Source organism: Euprymna scolopes, chromosome 40, assembly GCF_053919585.1.
Source record: "Euprymna scolopes isolate OS-2025 chromosome 40, ASM5391958v1, whole genome shotgun sequence".
Taxonomy (NCBI): domain Eukaryota; kingdom Metazoa; phylum Mollusca; class Cephalopoda; order Sepiida; family Sepiolidae; genus Euprymna; species Euprymna scolopes.
Window position 1 is genome coordinate 35,166,157 of NC_136521.1, and position 17,029 is coordinate 35,183,185.

The following is a 17,029-nucleotide window of genomic DNA, read 5'->3' on the forward strand; positions in this document are numbered from 1 at the left end:
ACAAACTATACCTAAAAAGTCAACTTCCCCTTCGAACAGAAAACGCACAGAATTTATCTCCTATAAAAAAAAAGAAAAAAGAAAAAGAAAATTGGTTAACTGCTCTAAAACGATAGAATGGATCGAACATCGTGGAGAGGGTGTTATTTTATATTAAATTTATAAGTGAAACTCAAAATCAATTGTTTCTTTTTTTTTTGTTTTTGCCAATGCTTTTTTTTTTAAATTTATTTTTAGATTTTACACTAAAAAGTAGAATATCATTATTATTTTGCGTGGTTAAGAGTGTGTGTGTATATATATATATATATATATATATATATATATATATATATATATATATATATATATATATATATATATATATATATGTATTAAAAAACAAATTTTTTATTTTATTTTTACGGAGCTGGGAATTGAACCACTGAACCGGTCGCTATTGCGCATGCTCCGAATTCAACGCCGTGTTGCCAACGTTACCAACAATGTCCTCCGCCCGAAATATCAGAATGAAATCCAAGGGATCCTCATTGGATGTAAGTCCCAAAATCCTTTTTCTAAGAGGGTTTACAATCCATCTCTCCCGGATATAAATCATCCATAATGTCCACGATACATCGCTTTACCCTTTTATTCAATCGGTAGTTCATCGTTTTATCGTTTTCTTCTCGAAAGAGCCTCTTTATTATGATGTATATGTGTGTGTGTGTGTGTTTTGTTGCACTGTTAAATTCGTTTTTAGCGTCACTCATATTATGAATTTGAAACCAAATTCCGTTTTAAATTATTTTTTTTATTTTTTAATTTTATTTATTTATTATTATTATTTATTTATTTATTTTTACAATAGTGGCTTCTTCGACGCTTCTATAGCTATGGGTTCCATAGATGTCCGAATGTTTCCGATTGCGATTTACGGAACTAACCGGAAATGGTAAAAGCAGTTTACGATCACTCTGTAAGCCGCGAAAAGAAAACCACACACACACACTCTCTCTCTCTCTCTCTCTCTCTCTCTCTCTCTATATATATATATATATATATATATATATATATATATATATATATATATATATATATATATATAATTAAAAACAAAAAACACATGAATGCAAAACCTAAACGAATTTAACCGCAGTGACAGAAGCTGCTGAGTTTTCCCGAAGAATTAATCTCGGTACTTTTGCAGATCTTCGGAGTTCAAAACCAACAGAGATTAACCATTCTAATGCCGGCCCTTCTTGATTTTGTGATGGGAATTTAGTTCTGTGCAGTTCTAGGAGGTTCCACCCTCTCAGACTTTACCTTCTCTCTTTAAGAAAAGGTTAGTTTATTTCTAATCGCCTGCGGCGCATTCACCGTAAATGCCAACAGCCTAGGCAATTTTTGCAGGTCAGAGAGCGCCCCCTCCTCTGGGGCGTTGGGGGGGGGGCGCTGACTTCTCAATCCCACTTTCCGACCCTGGTGTCTTAAGTTCTTGCAGTGGGAGAGACTAAACAACTTCAATACGGATGGTGCTGAAATAATAACGTTATTATTTAGAGCCTCTGTATTTTTTCACCAAACAATTTAATAAACAAACGTAAAAATTCAATTTAACTTGAAAATCATTGGGGGGGGGGGACTACAGCGAGGTTCATATTTTACATAAGTACCCTGATGAATATTCTGCCCCCCCCCCCAAAAAAAAAACATAACAAACCTTCCAATTACAACAAACGGAAACAAATGCTCTTTGGTTAGGACAAAAAAAAAAAAAAAAAAATGGGGGGGGGGGAGACACCCTTGTCTAAAGAAAAACGGGGGTGAGGGGAGGGGTAGAATAAAAAAAATACAAATAAGGAACAAATATTACGAACTGTAACATAAATTACTCTTCTACCTACCTGAATGTTTTATTTTGACTTATTTTAAAGCGTTTATTTATTTTGAAACAAAAGTAGTGTAAAATCTTGAATATGGCGGTCTCGTTACATCGACTTTTGATGATTGTCCAAAAATCGAAAATTTACCAAAATATTTGTACAACATTACATTTTCACACGCTTGGTAACATTTATTGGATCGGTTTCTACCAGTATTTGGTTTAATTTTCGATTGTTAAGCTAATTGAGAGTCCAAATGGTTATATCAAAACCGACATTTTTTTCGTTATAACTCAGTTGACATTACTTTTATTTTTGTTTCAAAGTAATTAAACACTTTAAAATAAGTTCAGGCACAAAAATCTTCTCCACGTATGTAAGAGGAACTTATATTGCATTTGGTAACATGTATTTGTTGTATATTTAAGTAAAAATAGAATTTATCAATTCTCAAATTTTATCGTATGTTTTAACGTGGAAGAGTTGTGCAACTAATTCTGCATAACAGATTGACTTCTCTCCCTTGACTTCGCAGTAACAGATGCACAAATACCCTAAAAGTAAAGTAAAATTAATTTCGGTACTTATGCACTTATGTTACCGTGGTGAAATAATAGCGTTGTTATTATTTGAAAATCCATTCTTAACATGGGGAGGGTGTTTTGTAACTATTCTGTACTTTAACCTAAAAATTTAATAATAAAAAAAAACAGTTGAATTTAATTTGAAAATGCTATTTAAAAAAATAGCACGATGTGCAGTGAGTGCACTCACTGCAACTGCATAAGCACCTGAATTTGAACTTCTAATATAAAAAAAAAACTCAAATAATTAAAATAAAAAAATGATTTTTTTTTTTTTATTTTAATTATTTTTTGCGTTCAGCCGTTTATATCGGTTTGAAACTGTCAAAATTAAGCTTAAAATATTGTTTATAGCCGTTTGATAGAAGAGAAACAGACCACTGATAGCGGACCACCGCTACGAATTCGGAATAGGGGTGGGTGAGTGGGTGACTGACCGGACCGTTCTATTTACGAAGGTCATGATCGGACACTTTTTCCTTAGCCGTCCAAGTGTGTAGCAGTAAATATAATAGTTAATACTGTTACTTTATCAAAACAATGAAAAAAAAAAAAAACATTTTTTATTACCGTGAGAATCTTAGCGGAGAAGATTTTGCTACATATTCAGAATTGCACCTATAGCGGCAATTAAAACTAAAGAAAATACAAAAAGAAAAATCTATATGATGTACGTACTCGTTGCAGAACAAAGATGTCATATTCTAAAAATCATGTAATTTGATCAAGTATTTTTTATTGAAAAAAAAAACAAAAAATTACGAGTCGTAGTGTTTTCGTCGGGCATGATGAAAACCGATGAAATAAGGGGGAGACAACTCAAATCGAAGTGTCGATGTCAAAAATCAGCCTTATGTTTAATACAGTAAATCACTAAAAATCGTAAATTTTGATTTAAAAAAAAAAAAAAAAAATACATGATCGATTTACATAATTTTTGGAATATGACATGTGACGAGTACGTACATCATACAGACTTTTCTGTATTTTATTGGCGGACGTTGTTGAGAGTGCCCCCGCCCCCCCTCTAAATTCCACAAATTTCACTTTTTTTATTTTTTTCCTGTTAATATCATCGATTGCAGATTTAAGTTTCAGATTATAAAAAAAAAATTGAAAAAAATAAATTTCCATAACTTTTCACGTGGGAGTTCAGTTTGCAATTATAACGTTGTACTAAATTAAACACAAACTTTGTGACCATGATGAAAAAAAAAAAAATGGCAACACTCTGGTGTGACCGGAAGTTAGGGGTTAGAACGGAGGGGTTAAAAAAAAAAGGAAGATTTCTTTACCACCCCTCCCCTCTTCCCACTCATCTTTGTATCTACCCCCCCTCTCTCTCCTCTATTTATGTATCTACCTATTCATCGTGGTCACAAATTTCGTGTCCATGGTTGTCAGTTGTTGCCAGCTTTGTGTAGGATTGAAACCACTATCTTCAGACAATGCTCACCTGAAACCCTAGAGATTCAACGTCTCTATACACTGCGCCACGGGCTCTGAAGGGCAATCAAGGTTGGAGTTTTTGGTGTTATAAATCCAGGTTTTTCATTCTTATCTGGTCTTCAATCGTCGGGCCTGTACCGAGTGATATATCATTTTATCATTGAAATCCTCTAAGATAAGTAATTTGTATATTTATTTAATTATTTGTGGACTGTTATCCTCATCTTCACAGTTGATGTTTTACCACGGTTTTTTTTTCTAACTAAACAGGTTTTTATTACACTACCTTTATTTTTAAGCAACAAAAAGAAAACCCTTTAAAATAAGTTAAAACGTAGAAAGGTATGGCCACAAAGATTTTGGTGATTATAAAAAAAAAACGTTTATAAACTATTATTTGCACAGTATCATTGATTCCAACAAAGCCTTCATCAGATAATGACTCTGGGTTGAGGCATGGTTTCAGATCCAAAGCATTATTACCACAAACTCTGAGCACTTTAGCAATATCTCATGATACCACCAGACTTTGTTTAAAGTAAGTTGGAATGGATTACTGAGCCTTCAGCGACTTTTTGTTGAATAATTGGCTAAAGTGTTGCACGGTCTTTTATTTGAACATTAAGGTTAAGGATCAGTGTTAGGGTTCCATGCTTCGTAACCACACATTCTTTGTAAACCAATTAGAAGTGTTTTCCTGACTCTTGCACCGTGTTGGTTGCAATATGATGTGTAGATTCACTACAAAATGTAGATGTCGTACCACAGTAGATTCATGATATAAAAATAACAAGCCGAAATGGTACTATTGCTATCTGGCACAAAACTTATTTTCTTAAACAAAAATGAATGGGACCAAGATTTTTTATCTAAACCAGTGGTTGTTAATAGTGTTGAGACGATTAATCAGAATTGGGAATCTGAAGATTTGAGGGTATCGGAATTGGAAAAATTGATGCCTATTTTCCGATGCCAAAATGATTCTTTTAATTCTCATTTTTTTATTTGATTTTGTTTAAAGTAAAATCATCCATTGCTGGTAATAATGATAAAATAATAAATATTTATTGATTTTAAAATAATAGTAAAGCTAAAATTGATAGATCATCCTCCACAAGTGTAATTTTATGTTTCGGAAAATATCTGCATTTTTAACGTGTGTTCTTATGAAAATCGGGAGAAATGACAATCTTATAGTTAAATAATTAGAGATTTATAAAGAATTGGAATCGGTAATTGTATCAGAATCGGGAAAAATATTGGAATCGTCCCATCACTAGTTGTTAACTGGTTGTCCATGGACCATTGGTGGTCCATTAAAATTTCTTTTCAGAAAAGTAAAGGTCTGAAAGTGAATGTTACCAAGGTTCTCAGTAAAGGTGATACTAAGAATTACTTAAACTATCTGTTCAGTCATGGCTGAGGGAATGAGAACTATTTCTATGGATTAAATAAAAGGTTCTGTTCAAAATCATGTACAGATTACTGAGTTTGAGGTCCTGGATATGACCTAAAACTATATCCGATGGTGAGGCCCCACCTTGCGGGCTTTGAGGAGTGTGGAACCACCTTTTAATTGCCATTGTTCCCAGGTCCACTCTGACCCGGAGTGGTAGTACCTGTTAGGGTCCCAACTATGGGTTAAATAGAATCTGACTTAAAAGACAAATATACTCCATTAAAAATCGTTCCTCAAAATAACTAGATTCGGCATTAAATAACCTGAAAAAGGTTGATATGCCGTAAAACAAAAACAACCAACCAACAACCAAATCCTGAGTTTGATAAGACCTACCAGAAGCAGGTCGGGGTGATCAATTTAGATCCCACCGTTCTTGACACTCTGGTAACCTGTGATGAAAGCTATGACCAAGAGATAGTTCCCAGTGGAAGCATGCTGGCTCTCCCAAACTCGAGACAGCCAGACAGAGCAAATCCACCAAGAAACTTGATGTTCCTTTTTTTTGCAGTATGCGCATGATCTACATGTACTGGGTTCCCATTAGACAGTCAACAAGGTTGAAGTTTCAAGGGAATTCAGGAAGAGATTCCGTTGGAAGAGGTCAGCACTCTTCAAATTGAGTCAATGGCATTTCCATCAGGACAATGCGCAAGTCCACAACTCCATCCTTGTCACATATTTTGACCAAGATGGACATCAAGACAGTTCCTCACCCTCTCTATAGTCTAGATTTTGTTCCCTGTGATTTTTGGTTATTCTCTAAGCTCAAGGAAAACCTTAGAGGCTGTTGTTATGAGACATTGAGGAGATGAAAGAGGCTGTGACGAGTGTCATTGACATGCTCACCCAAAAGGACTTCCATGAGGCCTTCCAGAAGTTGTTCGGAAGGTACAACAAGGAGATTACTTTGAAGGGAACTAGAGTTTCATGTGTGCATTATTAATAAAAGTGTTCATACAGAAAAAGTCTGGAAACTTATTTAAGGCATCTCGTACCTAACTTAAATTTCAAAATAGCATTTTCTTTGGTCTACCAAATTAAAATTTGAAATAGCACTTTGTAATGCATGATAGCGAGTTATACTCTGGCATCCAGTACGATGTTCAATCTCCGACTAGAACAAAATGAGGAAATAAAAAAAAAACTTAAATTTGAAATAGTATTTCTTCAGGCTTATTGTGAAATATCATTTTCTTTGTAAATGTGTAGCGTTACTTACGTTAACACATGGGACCCACATTTCGTATGCAGTCTACGTCACAAGGAACATAGGACAAATAATAACTCGACTCCTGTTTTTTAACAACAACATTTTTTTCTGGGTTCTCCTGGCACGCTAGACTTCTTGTTACGGCTGCGATGTCACCCACATCTCTAACATGATCGTCTTCTCTAACATGATCATCTTCTCTAACGTGATCATCTTCTCCTTTTTATAGTCTTTCTTTTTCCTTAGCGATTGTCACTTTGCATTTCATATGTGCATCCGTGCTCCATTACAAATCTACACATTGAATTGACAAATTCTAAAACAATACCATTCTTGTTTCATATTATTTTCTATTTATTTATTTATTTATTTTCTTTTTAGATATTGGAGAAGAAAATCCCAGTTAATCCCAAATATAAACACATTAAACCAACTGTGGACACGGGTAAGTTTAAGAATCTCATTTTTAATTGGTAGAGTTCTATATATTTGCTTTCAGTGATGCTGATATGTTCCTTAATATGGCAATTATCTTGAATCATTATAGTGGTGATTTGAATTGCTCCCCACAAAATTCAATGTGTCCTAACTGAAATTTCTTAATAAATTGTAGATCATCTTATTTTTTCTTAAGTTCACAGTCTCTTTGGTTGGAGAAATATTTTAAAACAAGTTATCTTTTGTTAACAGGAGATTTTAAAGAAGATTTGTTCAACTGGATTTTTAAACTCTGAAATCATGCCGAAGCTGATTAGTTGAACTCCTCACATTGGTAAACCAAGAACTGCCGAATTAGTAGAGAGCACCACCCAGTATTAGAATATTGCAGAACCCTCTTGGAATTTCTTGAAGGTTCTGGGATATTCTAGATTTAGTATTAGAATATTCTAGAACCTTCCTGATTTTTCTTGAGGATTTTGGAAAGTTCTCAGACCTTCTGGATTTTTAAAAAATATTTATATTTCTTTTTTTCTATTATTGTAGATTTTTGTGAAAGAAAGTGTTTCTGCAATGACAGATAAGACCTTTTTCTATATATTTAGAGATTTTACATTCAGCCCTCATAATAGAATGAGACCGTTAAATATTGCTGTTTTCAGTGTTGTGAGTAAACACTTGTTGGTTGGTTGGTTTTGTTTTACGGCATATCAACCCTTTTCGGGTTATTTAATGCCGAATCCAAAGATTCGGAAGAAAAATTTTTTTCAATAGAATATATTTGTTGTTTTCACATCGGTTTCTATTCAACCCATAGTTGGGACCCTAACAGGTACTACCACTCTGGGTCAGAGTGGACCTGGGAGCAATGGTAATTAAGGGGTGGCTCCACACTCCCCAAAGCCCACAGGCTGGGGCCTCACCACTGGATATAGTTTAAGGACATATCCAGGACCCCCATTGAGGGACTTTTACACTCTGCAGGGGGGCAGTCAGCGTATTCTAATGCCCCACCGACAGGGCCACACCTGTAATCTTGTGAATAACCATGAAGACTTCATGCCAACCAGACAATCCTGACACACAAAGAAATAAAAACATTAATAACAGTGTGGGAGAGGGAGGGATGTAATTAAATAGTCATTGTTGCTAGCGATAGAGAATGATTAATGAGTTTATTCAAGGGGAGGTAAAATATAATTATTCAAATAAAAAAATCTATAAATTTTTAATTTAGGGTGTCTATGGTCATAAAAATATTTCAAAGAAAGTTTTAAAGAGGATTTTTTCGGATGGATTTATAGCCATAGAATCACACTGGAGCTGAAGTTAGACTCATTACATACCCCCCCCCCCCCAGTGCTGAGTTTATGAAAAAAACTCTTTTATAGAGAGTACTACCTAGCAATAGAATGTTCTACAACATTCTTAATCTTTCTTGAAGATTATGGAAAGTACTAGGACCTTCCGGATTTTTCTAAATCTTTCTGTTTCTTTTTCTCTGTTACTGTAGATGTTTTGGAAAAAAATCTTTCTGAATTGACAGATAAGACATCTCTGTATATTATTATATTCTAAGGAAGATAAATTAAGCCTTCATAACAGTATGTCAGTATGAATCTAACTCCTGTTCAATTTTCCCTCATAGTCTTAATATAAAGTCATCTAAATGGTTTTATGCATGGGAGCTAGGTCAGGAGAATATGCAGGATGAGCTAAAATTTCTCAACTAAAATTATTCTAGAAGATTTTTGGTAAGAATGAGCATTACTATGATGTAAGAGGACTCCTTTTGTGTTGAATAAACAAGAGCGTTTTTGGCTCAGCATGGGTGAGCAAATTGCAGAAAAATCTAAATAATGCCTTAATAATCAAAAAGAAAAAGTTATAACTTAATCATAGTGATAGGTTTAAGTAATAACAATATATATGAAATAAAATGACCTTTCTACAAACTTTTATGCCGACCTTATATATAATAAATGTATCTAAATGTATCGTGTGTGAAAGAAAGAGAGAGGGTACATTTACCAAACGTGTCTTGACATGTTCTTGAGAAACAGAAAAAAGAAAAATTATAAGAAATGACCCGATTTTTTTTTCTTTCTTTCTATGATTAATCTTGGTGAAGGTGCAGGGTGATATAGAAATCATTAAAAAAAAAGCAAAAGGAAAATTATTTTTTACTTTCATATTTCTTTCGTTATTAGACATAATAAGATTCATTAACATTTTATAACGTCCATGATAAAGGGATCATATTTCAATATTTGTCCGCCCGTCTGTTTCTATAGCAACATGATCAGGCTTTATTTGCAGATGACAAGGATGTTTGAGACACTGAGTCCATTTATTGCTTAAGAATAACGTGTCACACAATTTCCCTTTGAATGTAGAAACAGCAGGTGTTTGATAGAAGTCATCTGCTGTAATGGTTTCCAGTGGGGTTGCTCTTGTCTAATGCATAAAATCTCAGATCACATGACTATATGGCAGTCAAACATTGGTTAATTTAGTCATATAAAAGGTTTGATTCAAAGTTCATTTTCCCTTTTCTCTACTTTTGGGCTGATCCTTTGAGAGATCAACATGCTAAAAAAACAAAAACTCTTTCTTTTACCTTTTCTAATCTAATCACCATTTGTTGGTTTGCTGCTTACATTTTGTACAGACTAACTCTGTGCCATGCAAGCGTCTATTCATTACGAGATCAGCTCTGTGCCATCAGGCCGTTCTCTCATTACTAGACCAGGTTTGTGCCATTCGACCATATCTTCATTAGTACACCAGGTGTGTTATATGCGGCCATCTCCTCAAAAGTACAATAGTAGACAACCTCTGTGCCATGCCACCATCTCCTAAAAAAAAAAAAAAAAAAAAAAAATACTTGATCAATTAAGTGAAATTCCATGAACAAAGCTTCTTTCTTAGAACTGCACGCCTGTGGAACTCTCTTCTGTTTGTCTCTTTTCCAGCTGACTACAATTTGATTGTCTTCAAGTCCAACGTAAACAAATTCTTGATGAACCGTCCCCTTAAGTAATCCAATTTGCCAAATTTCTACTACTAACGATTGCTACGAAATTATCCCATTGACTGTACACTCAATAACCCTTATCATCGAGTGGTCCCAGGCCTTGATAAGTGGTGACCCCTATATAAAAAAAAAAAAAAAAAAAATTAGACCAGCTCTGTATAACTGTCTCCTCATTATAAAACAGTTTTGTGCTTTGCGGCCATCACCTTGTTACTAAACCAGCTCTGTGCCATGTAGCCGTCTCATTACAAGACTAGTTCTGTGAAGAGACAGCTGCAGTCACATAGCTGGTCTTGTAATAAGGAGACTATCAAAGGGCACAGAGCTGGTCTAATAACGGGGGAACAAATGCATGGCATAGCTAAAATGAAGAGACTGCAGTCGCTTCCTCATTACTAGATCAGCTCTGTGCCATACGATTATCTCCTCATTGCTAGACCAGCTCTGTGTCTTGTGGCTGTCTCCTCATTGCGAGACCCCCAAAATAGAAGAAAACTATAGAAAAACTGTTAAAACCTAACAGAAGAATTTTTTTTATAAGGAGTTGGAGTCAGACAAAAAGTCTCAACTCTGACTGTTCTAGGACTCACAGAAAATTGACTCCCAGCTAGATTCGTTTTCCTTCTCAGCATAGGTGATAACATCTTCCTCCTTTACCATAATTGGTGTTGAGTTCATAGATGACACGTCAGAAGGCTGTCTGTGTGCATAATCTTTTTTAGCTGTCCTGATATTGAAGACAACGTTAACTTGCCGACTGTAGCCTTGACTAGTCTTTCAATTTCTGGAGAAAGGGAGACACTCTATAATGCCCTGAATGCAAGTACAAGTTCAGGGAGGATGATGTTGAAATCTTTCAGCTTAGCAACATGTCAGCCAAAGTTTATAAGAAAATCTTCCACTGATGTGTTAGGCTGTCTCTGGTATCTTCTTCAAAAGTCTTGTAAGCCAAAAATGCCGACTGGTTTATGTCTTCTAATAATAATGTGTCCAATTTTATCAGGTAATCTCACCTTCAGATTTTAGTGTTACAATATCTAATTCCAAAACAACTTCTCTTTTTTTTTTTTTTTTTTTTTTTCTTTTTACATGGAGTTCACCACTTATCAAGGCCCAATGGCCACTCGGGGATAAGGGTTATTGTGTGTACAGTAATCAAAGGGATAGTGTAGCAATAGTATTGGAGAATTGGTAAGGTGTCATTACTTGGGGGGGGGGGCGGTTCATCAGGAATTTGTTTGTGTTGGACTTGAAGACATCCAGGTTGAAGTCGGGAGGGAAACAGGCAAGCGGAACAGAGTTCCACAGGCGTGCAGTTCTAAGAAAGAAGCTTTGTTCATGGTAGCTACGTTTTGATTTAGGCACAGATAGGGAGTGGGGAAAATTATTGACGGTGGCTTCAGCTAGTCGGGTGTTTTTTGAGAAAGATTGGCGAGGGGGGACCAGAGAATGGAGCTCAGACGAGCACCTGCCATGGAAATAACGATAGAACAATGACGGGCTCGCTACATCTCTTCTGTGGGGAAAGAAGTTGCAGGGTAGAGAAAAGGGCATCCCCCACCAAGCCACGGAGTCTATTTTGTACTCCATCGAGGCAGGATAGGCTGTTTTTTGCAGCCCCCGCCCAGATGTGGCAGCAGTACTCCATCTTTGGATGTACTTGGCTCTTATATAGATAGAGAATTGCATCATTAGTGAGATATCTTCTGGAGCGGTAGAAGGATCCCACCATTTTCCCAGCGACCTTGGCCACAGACTTGATGTATGTGTTCCATTTAAGATCAGGTGTAAAGGTCAAACCCAGGAGCTTATCAAATCCTGGGGCCTCCCTTAGACGAGAGCCATCCATTTCAATTGATGCCAGATGGGGATTAGAGCGTTTATGATGTAGACATAGGAGCTTGGTCTTAGATGCATTAAAGGTAACCAGCCACCTCTTTCCCCACTGTACCACACGCTCAAGATCAGAGGAGAGAGAATCAGAGAGAACATCATCATTTACGGCCTTTGATGTGTTGCCATAGATGGTCGTGTCATCAGCATAGATGTCAACGAAAGATTTTAGTATGTGTTTTGGGAGATCATTGATGTAGATCAGGAAGAGAGTTGGGCCCAGTATGGACCCCTGAGGGACTCCGGCATTAATACTGTGGGCCTCTGATTTCTGCCCATCAACAACTACTTTTATGAGCCTATCTGAGAGAAATGACCTTATGATAGAGAAAACATTTCCAGTTATACCGTAGCTGGAAATCTTGTGTAGTAGGCCTTTATGCCAAACCTTATCGAAGGCCTTTGATATGTCGAGAGCAATTGCCCTAGAAATGAAGCCTTTGTCGAGAGATTCGCTAATCCTATGAGATATAACCGTTAGCACATCTGCTGTAGATCTAGCAGAGCGGAAACCATATTGCGTGTCGCTAAGAAGGTTATTTCTGCTGAGGTGGTTGACTACTTCTCTATTTATTGTGGATTTCAGCAACTTACTCATGACACACAGGAGACTTATTGGTCTGTACTGAGAGGGGGATGACTTATCACCTGAATTCTTAAATACAGGACATACTGATGAGGTTTTCCAGGGTGTTGGAAAGCACTTCTCCTTAAGACAACGCTTAAACAGTTTGGAAAGTATAGGAGCAAGTTCTGGTTGTAATTTTTTTAACACTATAATTGGAATACTGTCGGGACCAGTTGCTTTACTGGAGTCAAGGTTCTTGATTAGCTTGGCGACCTCACGCACAGATATTTGTATGTTGCATAGCGTGTTGTCTGTTATAGGAGGGAATATGGGGAGTTGATGGCCTTCATCACACAGGGTAGAATTTGCCGCAAAGTTTTTGGCAAATAGTTTGGCCTTGTTGGATGCTGTCGAGATGACCTCTGGTCCATTGATAATGGTTGGGATAGAGCGCACGTTTCTGTTCAAGATCCTATTTGCTACTTGCCAAAACTGGTGGGAACCAAGCCGCTGCTCAGCTACTTTAGACTTAACGAATTGCACATATAGTTCTCTTGCATTTTTTATTACTCTTTTACAGTGGTGGCTGGTGGTTCTGAAACCAGCTTTAGTTTCAGTGCATCTATGACGTTGATAGCTCTGGAAAAAGTGATTTCTGTGTGCGATGGCAGCAGCACATTCGGGGGAGAACCATGGCTGACTGTTAGGTTTTTGTTGGAATTTTTTGGATGGTATGAATTGGCCTATGCCTACAAGTAACCATTCGGTCAGATCTGATACTATTAAGGACACATCCTTTTTAAACATGGAATGGAGAGGGAGATCAGATATGAATGTACGGAAGCTATCCTAGTCCACCATAGAGTATCGGTATACAGTACGGTGGAGAGGTATGTCTGTAGATTTATTATATTTCATTTTTATCTTAACTGATACGACGCAGTGGTCGGAGGATCCCAGAGGAGATAGAACGGAACATGAACATAGCTCAGGGGAAGTGGATAGAAAAAGGTCTAGAAGGCTTGCGAACTGACCGGTACTATCGGGCACACGGGTGGGCTCGCGGACAATCTGAGTGAGGTCATAGGCAATGGCAAAATCATGACAGAACCTCCCCTCCTCATCAGTCTTATTTGAATGGGGTAGCCATCCCTCATTATGGACATTGAAGTCACCTAGCCGAGGGATGAGCAGACAGGATGTGGTCAATTTTTTCTGATATACTCTTAAAGACAGTAACTCCACTGTTGTGGGGGCGATAGAGGGCAAATATAAATGCGGTGGTGTAAGCAAGTGCAACCCGGAAGCACATATAAGGTAGATTAGGGTCTTCTCTGGAAATATCCCTGCCACATGGGAAGCCATCTTTAATGTAGGCACATATTCCATGCCCGTGGCGATCTTGGGGGTCAGATTTAGATGTTAGGTTAGAGTATCCTTTAATTATGAACTCATCTAGGGAGGTGGTCGGCCCTATTCCAGTTTCGCTTAGAAAGAATGTCAGGTTTCGTCTCCTGTAATTGGGTTTCAATCTATAGAAGGTTAGAATGTAGACCTCTGATATTGGAGAAGGAGATGTGGTAGTAGGGGTCTACGTAGGAGGATGGGGTTTTAGGTTTATTCGTGTTTTTTTTTTTTTTTTGAGATATTTCATGTTGAGGATTTTGGGGTTTGTGGAACAGGTCAGCATACTTGGTTCGTGCAGAACAGAGAGGGAAAGTAAGAGAGGAAAGACAGGAAAATTTTTTTTTTTTTTTTTTTTTTGTAGCACATGATAAGGTAGAGCCGTAACAATTACCCACTAGTATGGCATCGAGAGGCCCCACCAGAGACTACTGCATGGTCCAGAATCCATTCACCAAATGGCAATACAGCAGCCCCAGTACTTTGCACCTGCTGATAGGACAGCCTCCTTAGTGGTTATTCCAAGGTTCGGGTCCCTGACTATCAGGCGGTTAACGTCAGCCCAGATGAAACGTTTACCTCCAACACCCTTACTAGTGACATGGCCGCAAGGATAAACATAGAGACAGAAAATTTCCGACATCTCAGACTACTGTTCACGAAGTACTATCAACCTGGGAAGCAGTTTTTTCTTCACCCTTTGTCAGAAACATCACTCATTAGAAATGAGGACTGAGGGACAAAAAAGGAGAAACAAGAGTTACTGGAGTTGCCGATAACACATCCACTGCATTATCTACTCTCCATGTTAAAAAAAAACAAAAAAACGGTAACAGGGACTTATTTATATCTACTTAGTCCTTTGCCCATTTTTCAGTTTAGAATAGAATTTGACGATAGTCTCCCCTCCCATATTAATCTGTGGAAGTTTTTTGTTATTTATTTATTTATTTATTTTTTTTTTGCTTTTGATTCCTCGCGATAGAACCTTCGAGATTAAACTTATAATTACGTTTCAATAATGCAACTTGTGAGGTCAGCTTATGTTTTTAGATTGGGGGCACCTTATTTAAAGGCTAGTTTAGGATAATACCAGACGTATTTAACAAAAAAGTTTAAAACATGAGTAATAAGACATGATAGGTAATGTTAAGGACTGTCAATTTTTAGTAAGACTGCAATAAGAGAACAAAGATAAATAAATAAATTATATATAATACACAAAAATTGGCAAAATTAAGACAGGATACATTTCAACAGTTATGGATAAATTTTTAACTTAACTCTGAAGGCACCGACTCTTTCTTCCGAGGTCATCTCGAAAACTGACTAGTAGCTAGCATGCTTGGGGTGTTCTGGTACTTAAGAGATGTGGTGGGTGTGGGGGTTAAATGCTTTTTACTTTTTTTTTTTTCCATTATTTTATTTATTTATTTATTTTTATTTTTATTTTTTTTGCTTTTGGTTCCTCGTGATAGAACCTTCGAGATTAACTTATAATTACGTTTCAATAATGCAACTTGTGAGGTCAGCTTATGCTTTTAGATTGGGGGCATCTGATTTAAAGGCTAGTTTAGGATAATACCAGACGTATTTAACAAAAAAAGTTTAAAACAAAGAGAAACGCATGTTTTTTTTTTTCTCGAGCAATGTAACCATCTCCCATATTTGCATCTCTTTCTTCCATGTGCTGTATTTGTCTTTAAACAAGATGAGTGGGGGGAGTGAATTTTGAAACCATAACTTTGTTTTGCTCTGCTACCAATGTTAATTGGAAAATCACAAACTGTTAAAGAAGAATATAAGCACATGAAATGACGAACTTTGACATTAGATTCGGAGAGAATATCTTTTATTCATGCTCTTTCTAGCTACATCTATTTACAATAATGGTGGCTGTCTAACTTCCGACTGGAAGCTGCTTCGCCAGCTGGGAGAGTCTTCAGGGGAGATTACTTGCATAGATTAACGTGCAATGTTTTTTTTCTACAATTAGAAGCTTCCAAATGCTACTAAACTCTACGTGTGATCTGCCTTGTAATTTTTCTTTTTTAGCATATGTACTGCCTCCTTGAGTTTCCTAACTATAACCATAAAATAGAGACTAACTCACAAAATACAAAAATATTTACAGAGCCATTAACTAATGGTGGCTGTCCAATTTCTGGCTGAATGCTGCTTCACTGGCTGAAAGAATCTTCAGGGGAGATTACTCACATAGATTAACAATTATTACTACTACTACTACTGTAACGTTTTCATTAATAAACAATCAATAAACCAAATAGAAGTCTTTATACATACCTTCGCAGGGTGTTTATATGTGCGTGTCTTTTTATTCTCTGCATTGTCATTGTTTTTCTTTTTGCTTCATGAGTGGCCATCGATCATCTCATCTGTTTAACTCAGAATGCTTCCCTGTTGATTACTGCTTGATCGTCTTCAAGTCTAATGTCACCAAATTTTTGTCCAATACGTAATAATTATGTTTCTGAATTTTTTAGATCAGGATTGATTATTTGGATTATACCTAAAAAGTCTGTGGTGTAACAGATAAAGTACCAAGTAAAATTCTGTTCTAAGTGACACTCTTTTGAAGGTTTAATCCTCAGTGCGCGTGATACTAAGAATACAATTACAAATTATTTAAGATTTCTACAAGTTCATAACTGACAGAACAAGAGCATACTACCTCTGTGGATTAAATTCTGTGCAGATTCTTGAATTCAACAAGATACACCTGAAGAAGGTCTGAGGTTACTTTGGCCCAAATGTGAATATAACAATTAAAAGTTGAACAGTAGTTCAAATAATCCAATTAATACATAATAATCAGTTCATACCATTGACCAATCTTAATATTCCCATAGTGTTCCTCATCTTTTAGATGGCAATCCTTTCCATCTATTAACCCAAATTGGCCTTGATAAATGGTCACTCAATAGTAAGAAAAAATTTGTATTATTTGGATTCTTCAGACTACTGTTCTCATTTTGAGTGTCATTTTCACAATATTTCTGTCAATATAATCTCTGACTGTCTTCAAGTGTATTTTATGGAACTCTGGGGAATCTTTTTATGGAACTCTGGGGAATCTTTTTATGGAACTCTGGGGAATC

At 36.4% G+C, this 17,029-nt stretch overlaps 1 protein-coding gene across 2 annotated transcripts in view; it reads left to right on the plus strand.

Annotated features, from left to right (window-relative positions):
• The first annotated feature begins 405 nt into the window (after window positions 1–405).
• Window positions 406–17,029, plus strand: part of LOC145265490 (centrosomal protein of 41 kDa B-like) — an 82,781-nt gene continuing 66,157 nt past the window's right edge. The window contains exons 1-2 of one of the 2 annotated variants that reach the window (XM_080121368.1): window positions 406–536; window positions 6,952–7,015. In XM_080121368.1, coding sequence (XP_079977494.1) covers window positions 486–536; window positions 6,952–7,015 — 115 coding nt within the window. In that variant the 5' untranslated portion in view covers window positions 406–485. Of the gene's footprint in view, window positions 537–1,140; window positions 1,325–6,951; window positions 7,016–17,029 lie in introns of those variants that run through there. The other variant, XM_080121369.1, reaches the window with a different exon arrangement.